General features: G+C 45.4%; 1 protein-coding gene across 1 annotated transcript in view; it reads left to right on the top strand.

Annotated features, from left to right (window-relative positions):
- The window catches only part of Dusp1 (dual specificity phosphatase 1), a 2,895-nt gene extending 731 nt beyond the window's left edge, over positions 1–2,164 (top strand). The window contains exons 2-5 of the mRNA XM_010622310.2: positions 18–45; positions 117–374; positions 712–931; positions 1,326–2,164. Coding sequence (XP_010620612.1) covers positions 18–45; positions 117–374; positions 712–931; positions 1,326–1,696 — 877 coding nt within the window. The 3' untranslated portion in view covers positions 1,697–2,164. The remainder of the gene's footprint in view (positions 1–17; positions 46–116; positions 375–711; positions 932–1,325) is intronic.
- Positions 2,165–9,388: the final 7,224 nt, after the last annotated feature.

Raw genomic sequence — 9,388 nt, 5'->3', positions numbered from 1 at the left:
GTACCTCGGGCCCTCAGCACCCGGGAGGGGGGCGCCTCGCCTGGAGCGCGCGAGCGCCGGCGCTTGTCTTTGGGGACGTGTCATTGGCTTTGTTTGGCTCTGTGAACAAAGACTAGCCTGAGCCTCTCGGATGTAATCCCCCAGCCCCTGGTGGGTGGAGGAGTGGCCTCAAGGTGCTCAGTTCCGCTGGTGGTAACGGAAAAAAAAAATGTGTCTTTGTATTCCCAGGAGGATATGAAGCGTTTTCGGCTTCCTGCCCGGAGCTCTGCAGCAAACAGTCGACCCCCATGGGGCTTAGCCTCCCTTTGAGTACTAGTGTTCCTGACAGCGCAGAATCTGGATGCAGTTCCTGCAGCACCCCTCTGTATGATCAGGTTAGTGGGGTCCTGTGTCAGGGGCAGAACCTGGAAGAGCAGTGCCAGTGAGAATATGGAAAGTGACCACAGGTTTATAATAGAGGGGAAATGGGGATCTTATTTGTTCCCCTGACGAGTGGGCTGGTGGAGCTGAATGTAATTACTGCACTACAGAGATATGAGCCTTTTGGCTCTGCTCAGGCTTAGTCCCTAATTTATTTCTTCTCCATCAGCAGTGCTGAGAAGGTCACCCAGCATCTGAAACTCACTTTTCCAGCAGGGAGTTTTTATAGGTGTGGGGACTGGTGTGTTGACTTGGAGCTTGACGAGTGTTGGATTTTTTTCTGGATTTCAGGGTGGCCCAGTGGAGATCTTGCCCTTTTTGTACCTGGGCAGTGCCTATCATGCTTCCCGAAAGGACATGCTGGATGCCTTGGGCATCACCGCTTTGATCAATGTCTCAGCAAATTGTCCTAACCATTTTGAGGGTCACTACCAATACAAGAGCATCCCTGTGGAGGACAATCACAAGGCGGACATCAGCTCCTGGTTCAACGAAGCGATCGACTTCATAGGTAAATGGAATTTCTATCTCTTTCCCTCTTTTAGCCACAGAGCCAGCCTCCATGGCAAGGACTTGAGTGATCCTCATCTGAGCCATCCAGACAGTCTGGTGTAAGCAGCATCCCTGCAAAATGGAGACTTGATGTCCCATTTTCCAAATTGGCAAAAATGAAGCTCAGATAGTTAAATTGACTTGTCCAAACTCAACCTGCTAACTGGATTTAAACCCAAGTTGCTGTCCTTTGCACAGTGTCCACTATGCCTCCATTAAACAGTGCCCACTGCTGACACCGGGTGATGTTGACCACCTCTGGATAGGACACTCGTGACATTTCTTGGAACACCCTCTACCTGAGCTTGGGTTGTTCTAAGCTGTCAAGTAACCAGCCGCCCTTTGTTTTCCAGATTCCATCAAGAATGCTGGAGGAAGGGTATTTGTCCACTGCCAGGCAGGCATCTCCCGGTCAGCTACCATCTGCCTTGCTTACCTCATGAGGACTAACCGAGTGAAGCTGGACGAGGCCTTTGAGTTTGTGAAGCAGAGGCGGAGCATCATCTCCCCTAACTTCAGCTTCATGGGTCAGCTGCTACAGTTTGAGTCCCAGGTGCTGGCCCCTCACTGCTCGGCTGAGGCTGGGAGCCCTGCCATGGCTGTGCTGGACCGAGGCACCTCCACTACCACCGTTTTCAACTTCCCCGTTTCTATCCCTGTCCACCCTGCCAACAGTGCGCTGAGCTACCTTCAGAGCCCCATCACGACCTCTCCCAGCTGCTGAAAGGCCATGGGAGGTGAGGATCTTCCCAGCCCGCTGGACTCCAAAGCTCCTTGAGAGGGCAAATGCAATAACTCCAGACAAGGAACTCATGAGGACTGGTCCTTATTTATTTAATTTCACCCGAGTTCCACTGGGTTCCCAAGCACTCATATTGATGACCTAGCATCAGGACATTTGCTGAACTCACTCAGCACATGTGGGACCAATATATAGTGGGTACATCAAGTCCCTCTGACAAAACGGGCGGAAGAGAAAGGACTGAGCTGGTTTCTTTTCACTTGCCCCTGTTTTTTCTAGAAACTTTTCATGCTTGACATACCTACCAGTATTACCATTCCCGATTGACATATACATATGAGAATATACCTTATTTATTTTTGTGTAGGTGTTCTGCCTTCACAAACTACAGTATCTACTCCTAGGAGAACCAAATACCTCAATTTTTGTGTTTGAGTACTGTACTATCTTGTAAATAGATCAGAAGCAGGTTTGTTTTCAGCACTGATGGAAAACACCAGTGTTGGTTGATGTTTTGTTTTGTTTTTTCAGTTGCCAACAGTTGTATGTTTGCTGATTATTTATGACCTGAAATAATATATTTCTTCTTCTAAGAAGATGGTTTTTGTTACATAAGGATGACTTTTTTATACAGCAGAATAAATTATGGCATTTCTATTGAAATCTCAGTACTATTTCTTTTGGCAACCCCACCTGATCCCTCTTCTGCTAGTGAACTGGGGAAACATTTGTACCAGGGCTTCCAGGGTGTATGACCTTGTATCTCTCAGCCCCACAAGATGCCTCCTCCTCCCAAGATGACTAGGTTGTAGAGGAGGTAGACCAGTGCCATGCAGAGTGAAACTCCAGGTGCTTACCTGAGCTCTTAATAGAGGGTCAAAGTGTCCACCTGGGTCCTTTTTACCAGCCCTATAGCTTATCATCACGTCACCCAAGGACCCCAAGTGTCCTTAGAACCATAGTGACAAAATCCATTTAACTGGATTGCCTTTCTTATACTTCCCTCAAGATGATATAAAAAGTCTCCTGAACTGGGCCAGAGTTAAAAGGATGAAATGTGTTCCTACTATGTGCAATGCAGTGGGTGCTGTCTGTCCTCAGAAAAACTCAGGCCTTGCAGAAAAGGCTCAGATCCAGCATAGCTAAGTGGCAGGAGAAGGAAATTCTGAGCTTTACACTTTAGCACTTGCTATCTCAGAACTGTTTCTGAAAGACCTTTATTTCTGTGAAAATAATACATCAAGTGAATAAGCACTAAGCAGATAAAGTACAGAGAAATCACCTACAAAGCCCCCATTCTGCTCCTGACTACCGCTAGCTTTTGGGTGTTGTCCACACAGGTCTTGCACACAGCATCTGCAACTGCCTTCTTCGGGTCCCTTGCTTCTTGATTTCATAACTTTGCTGAAGGAGGTTGTCAATTACATCTACCTTGTTACAGGGCAGTATTCTGAATGTTTACTATTGCCAAGCAGGCCAATGCAAAATAGGCATAACTGACTACCCACCCATAATCCAGTCTGTAATGTTAAGTAACATTGAAGCCTGAGGGTTCCTGCTTCAATGTGTCCCCCACCTCCCTGCTTTTCTCCTGGACAAAGTGCTGTGTGTGGGGGCAAACATCGTGCTCAACGTATCTAAGAGTGAAGAGTGTCCCTTCTGTGCTATGGTTCTCATCTGGCTCAACAGGGAACCAATGCCCTTGATCTCTCCCCATTGGCCCACTTTCTGCGCTTCACTCTCAGGGCCCAAAAGGTGTCCGTGTTCTAAGACATCAGAGCTTGCCCTGGGCTGGCACGCTCCTTTACTTGGCTGGGTTACCGATTAATTGCAAGTGTGTTCATGCCTTTCAAAACAAACCATACTTAGTGTTCTTATCAAACCCTGGAGATTTACTATTGCAAATCTCTTCCTCTGTGGAAATGTACCAGCGACAGCGAGTCCGTGGCCAATGCCGAGACTGACTTCCCCGTGGGCTTGGGTCTTTACTTTCAACTTGGCAGGCGCTGGCTGAACCAGAATTAATCTCCAGTGTGATCTACTCAGTGGAAAAATACAGTGCTGTCTTAGGGAGCTGCCAGGGAAAACAGTCCTCTCACTTCTCCCTGCTCAGTCCACTCCAGCCCCAGAGCTAGAGGCCACTCCCCTTTTCCCCACAGATCAGATTTGCAATATTCTGGGCCTCCAGAAAATGTCACATTTGCCCCAACACTGTTTTTCTTGGGAAAAAATCAGTACCTCCTGATGAAAAGAGACGCCTAAATTCTATTAAAATACTTGTTTCCCGGGGATAATTGAAATGGAGACAATTTAATAATTTAATATTGATATTAGGATAATAATAGCTGTCAGTGTCAGAGCAGGCACTTGTGCCAGGCGTTGCTTGCTAAGTGCTTTACCCATGTTCAAATTCAACCGTTCACAGCAAAACCCATTTTACAGAAGAGAGAGGGGAACATGCCCAAGGTCATAGAGCAAGTCAGTGACCTTGCAGCAAGCCGTCCAGATCAAAATGAAGACTGGGGACCAAAGATTCAGTCCAGTTGGGAAAACAGCTTGTGGGAGTTGGGAAAGATGAATTTTATAGCCAACCAGACTTTTCTGTGGTTTCACTACATACTTTTTGGGTGGAAAAGCTGTTTATCCCTTAGGGCCTGTTTCCTTCCCTGGAAGATGAAGGTAATAAAAACTGCTTCACTTGTGAGAAACAAATTGGCCCAGGAATGTAAGATACCTTGCATCTCATGGGCCCTGGAGAAACAGATTCTCTTAACCTGTCCTAATGACCTCTGGCGGTTGTCCTGTCTCATCCTTCCCACCCCATAAAATGACCAGTTTGCCCTGGATCTAAAGGGTAAGGTTTCTCCCAGTTCTCTAGCTCTAGGGTGTGGAAAATGCATTCATGCATACTTCATGCTTTTCTGTGGTTTCCAAGCATCTATTATTTCATTTAGATACTTCCAATCTCCACCTCTTCCACTGCATCCTTTCCTTGGAATTCTGCAAGTCTTAGCTACTTCGCTTTGCATTTTCAACCCCTGGCACCATTTCTCTTTCTTCCCTGGCCTAACCGGGATGACATCATGGTGCCTACACCTTTAAGATTATATAAATCTGTGATCCCACAGTGGCCTCCATCCCCATGGTAACGCGGAGGAGTTTCCCTTTTGTGAGGAGAGCTGTCAATGTCACTTCCTGCTGCTGACAAATCAGTTTTAGGAGATTAAAATAAAGGTGGGGGAGCAGGGTGCCTCGGAGAAGTGCTGGCTGTGGTGGTTTCTGGTTGCTGTACACAGAGGCAAACAATGCCTTGCCAGGCGGGTGGCCCCGCCTAGCCCCAGCTGAAGCTCAGGTTTCCCACACCTCACCCCGGGTGGATCCAGGTCACCCCAGGCTGTTTTGCTCCCCAGGTTGAATTCTGAGGAGCAGGTGGGAGGGCTGTCCTCCTCTGGGGACTTTTCTGGAGCCACGCAGAGCTAGCTTATTCCAGAATAGCCTCTGCATCCAGACCAGCCTGGTTCCCCTGCGTCAGCTCGGGACGTGTGTTTTGTCCGACGGAGAAGAAAGGCCTGCAGGTTGCTGGCACCATAGTGTTAACAAAACTATGCTCTGCTAAGGAAAATACACTAAAACCACCTTTTTTCATTTTGACTGTAACTTTCTGAGTGAAGCAGCGGGCCCACTCATTCAGTCCCTCACTCGCTGATGAATGCACTCTGAATTATTTATAGATTCTCTAGGCCCCAGGAGACTCTGCAAGACAAGTGCTTGCTCATAAGTAGCTAATACAGCAACAGAATATAAATAAGATAACTAAGAAAAAGGAGGATGAAGGTTATGAAGGTGGGAATAAAAGGGGAGCCCTCTGGATTTGATGGGGAGAGAGGCTTGTCTGAGGCGGCGACTGGCTTAATGGGCTGAATGGTGTAACCCAGTCACCACCCCCTGGAGAAGTGAGCTGGGGAAAAGGTTCAGGCCAGGAAGGCAGCAAAAACCTGAGCTTGGAATGGGATCTTTGTGGGCAGGAGGATAGAGCGCTTGATTTAGTAGGCTCATCCAGACCTGTGTTCAATTCCTGATTGTGCCACTTACCTGTAAGTTATCAATGTCTCTAAACCACTGTAATATGATCCAATGACCTCCAACCTCCAAAGGCCCTCCACGATTGAACAGAAGGCAGTCCTTTCTGGGCACCTCACAGGGGTGTGAGAAAGGCTTATTGTTGTCTGTGACTCAGCTGGTCACCATTTTGTCACCGAGCAGCAACACCACTCCCCAAAGCGTCCCCACAAAGGGGAACAGAGAAGTGAGCTATCCTGCCAACGTCACGACATACAGCACATACAGCTTCCCTCTGAGCTTTGTCTTGAGAAGTGGCATTGCTCTGAGATTACCAGCCCTGCCCACTGAGCTGGGGCAAGGTGCCTCCCCTTTCTAAACCTCAGTTTCCTCATCTGTCAGAAGCACCTGCAATGAACTTTATCTGGCCTCTTTTCCCTCCCAAATGCCAGTGCCATATCACGGCCAGGAAGGCTCTGGAATCCCCAGGGTTCATTAGGGCTGGCTCAGGACAACAAAGGGAGAGGAAAGAGACACTTTCCGGGATGGGCAGCCTCAGGTCCTGGACCTGTGGGAGATGATTTGACATAAAGAGATGCGACTAATCCTTTTGAGAATGGCTTCCCCACAAGGGCGTGTGGGCATCATATACAGTGGGACCCCATGGCCCAGACTTCTGTCCAAGCCCAAGAGAATCCTCTGCTGTGCACCACACTGCAAAGATGGGATTTAAAATGTTCACCATAACTAACACCATTCATTCAGTCAATCAATCAATCAATCAATCAATCAATATGTATTAGTACCTGTAGTTTGTCAAGCATTCAGCACATGTGAGAATAATACAGTCGAAGGACATTCTGAGATTCTGTGCCAAATACCTGCAACAGGGCTGGAAGGTCAACCACTGTCTGGGTGATGTGGTATGGATTATTTCTCCTCTCAAAGCTTCATTTCCCACATCTCTAAAAAGAAAGTAGGGGAAGTATTTGCTTCGCATGGTGACTGTCAAGATTAAATGAGAATAGCAGGGTGTGGTGGTGCACTCCCATAATCCCAGCACTTGGGAGGCTGAGGCAGGAGGAACTCTATGAGTTCGAGACCAGCCTGGGCTACATAGTGAGTTCCAGGTCAGTCTCAACTACATAGTGAGACCCTGACTCAAAAAACAAACAAAAGATTAAAAAGAGTGTATCTGACTTATTTTGCATATCATAACAGTATAGATTGGTTCTTTTAACCATCGTTGTCATTACCAACATCATTACAAGGGAAAGATGAAAAAAAGGAAAAAATACATATGACAGCTAGCAGATGTTAAACTCCAGCCTGGGCCTTTCCCTGAATGCAGACGTGAGTATCCTACAGCTCTCTACACATAGCCATTGGTTTGTCACATTTGGCATTTCTGAAAACAAACCTTTGCCAGGTGAGGTGGCACATACCTGTTATTCCAGCACACAGGAAGCTGAAGCAAGGAGGATTATTGTTAGTTTGAGGCCAACCTGGTCTACACAGTGAGTTCAAGACCTGCTTGAATTACATAGTGAGACCCTGTTTCAAAGCAAATAAAAAGCCCAAACCTTTGATTTACCCCCCAAAGCAGCTCCTTGTTCAATTTTCCCACTTGTGCTTCTTTGTTTGAGACTGGGTCTTGCTATGCAGTTCAGGCTGGCCTTGAACTTAGTAGGTAACCCAGGTTGACTTTGGAGTTTGTGACAATCCTCCTGCCTCATCCTCCTGAGTGCTGGAATTACAGATGTAAACCACTATGCCTGGCCCTACTTTTGTTAACAGCAAACTTGTTCTTCATTTGCTTGGGTCAAAAACTTTGGCTTCTCCTTTTTTTTCATAACCTATATTTAGTTCAACAGCAAATTGAGACGGTTCTATTTTCAAAACATATCTATTTTTAAAATATATCCAGTTATCACTTCTAAAATTCTCTCTGGCTTGGCCACCACAATATCATGCTGAGGTTGCTGCAGTAACCTCTGAGTTGGTCTCCTTATCTCTGCCCTCTCATTTTATTCTCAGTCAGAAGAAAAAGCTAACTTTTTGGTAATACAGATAGTGCATATTTTTTGGTGACAAATTCTCCCAGTTTCCTTGTTATTAAAGAATATTTTTACTGGGTAAAGAATTCTAGGTGTTTGGTTTTTGGTCTTTTGAGGCAGGATCTTGCTTTGTAGTTCAGGTTGGCCTTGAGCTCACAGTAGCCCAGGCTGACCTTGAATTTATGTAGATTCTCCCTCCTCAGCCTTCAAAGTGCTGGGACTATAGGCATGTGCCACCACACTTGACCTAACACACTTATTTTAATATCTAATAACTCTGTGAACTGTGTTTATTTCTGTTGCCAATTTTTCTTTCTTTGTTTCTTTCTGTCTTTCTTTCTTTCTTTTGTTGTTGTTATTGTTGTTGCTGTTGTTTGTACTCGAGATCAAACTCCGGACCTTGGGATTGCAAGGCAGGCAGCAAAACTACTGAGCTAAATCCCCGGCCCATATCTCAGGTGTTTAAAAGCTTTTTACTAGTACATTACTATCACAGAGTAATTACACTCATTTTGGGAAACTGGTAAGGGTACATATTGCATTTTAATCAATTTTACTCTGCCTATCCCTGCCCTCCCCTCGCCCTCTCTTGGCAGAGAACTTGACCATCTCAGAGACTACCCACTTGTTTCTCACCATCTCTGAGTCTTTCATTTCAGAGAAACCATGTGACATTTAACCCTCTGCCAGGGATTTATTTAATTTAGTGTTATGGTCTCAGGATCCACGCGTTCTCCTGCAAATGACCCAAATTTCTCTTCTTTGGCTTCTTTCTTAGAATTTCACATATAGTTATATCATATTTATATATGTGTGTATAGCACATTTTCTTTACCCATTCATCTATTGGTGGGCATATAGGCCACTTCCATAATTTAGCTATTGTGAGTTGTGTTGCTATACACGTGGATATGTAATATTACACTGCAATATGATGTTTTTAACTCTTTTGGGAAGATATCCAAGAGAGGAATAGCTGGGTCAAATGGAATTTCTATCTTTAGTTTTTTGAGGAATGTTGCTACTGATTTCTATAATGGTTATACTAGTTTACATTCCTATGAACAGCGTAGAAGGGAGCCTGTTCCCCCAAAACCTGGCCAGCGTGTGTGGCTCCTACAGTCCTTGATGATAGCCATTCTTACTGGAGTAAGCTAGAATCCCAGTATTGTTTTGGTTTGAATTTCTCTAATGGTCAGAGATGCTCAGCCCTTTTTTCACGTATTTATGGGCCATTTGTACTTCTTGTAAGAAGAACTAATTTTTTTTCAGTTGCTCATTTTTTGGTTGGGCCTTTTATTTTGAGGGATCTAATTTTTTTGAGTTCTGTACATATTCTAGACTTTACTTCCTTGTCTGAAGAGTAGCCAGCTAAAAAATTGTTTCCATTCCATAGGTCATCTCTCTGTTGGTCGTTTCCATTGCCTTTCAGAAGTTTTAAAAATTTGATAGAATCAGGGGCTGGGGATTTAGCTCAGTGTTTCTGTCACCTGCCTTGCAAGCCCAAGGTCCTGAGTTCCATCTCTAGTAACAAAAAAAAAAAAAAAAAAAAAAAAAA

This window comes from Fukomys damarensis, unplaced genomic scaffold (assembly GCF_012274545.1).
Source record: "Fukomys damarensis isolate Sample0158 unplaced genomic scaffold, DMR_v1.0_HiC HiC_scaffold_9, whole genome shotgun sequence".
Classification (NCBI taxonomy): domain Eukaryota; kingdom Metazoa; phylum Chordata; class Mammalia; order Rodentia; family Bathyergidae; genus Fukomys; species Fukomys damarensis.
Note: the sequence above shows the minus strand (reverse complement) of the source record. Positions and strands in the feature narration are given on the sequence as shown.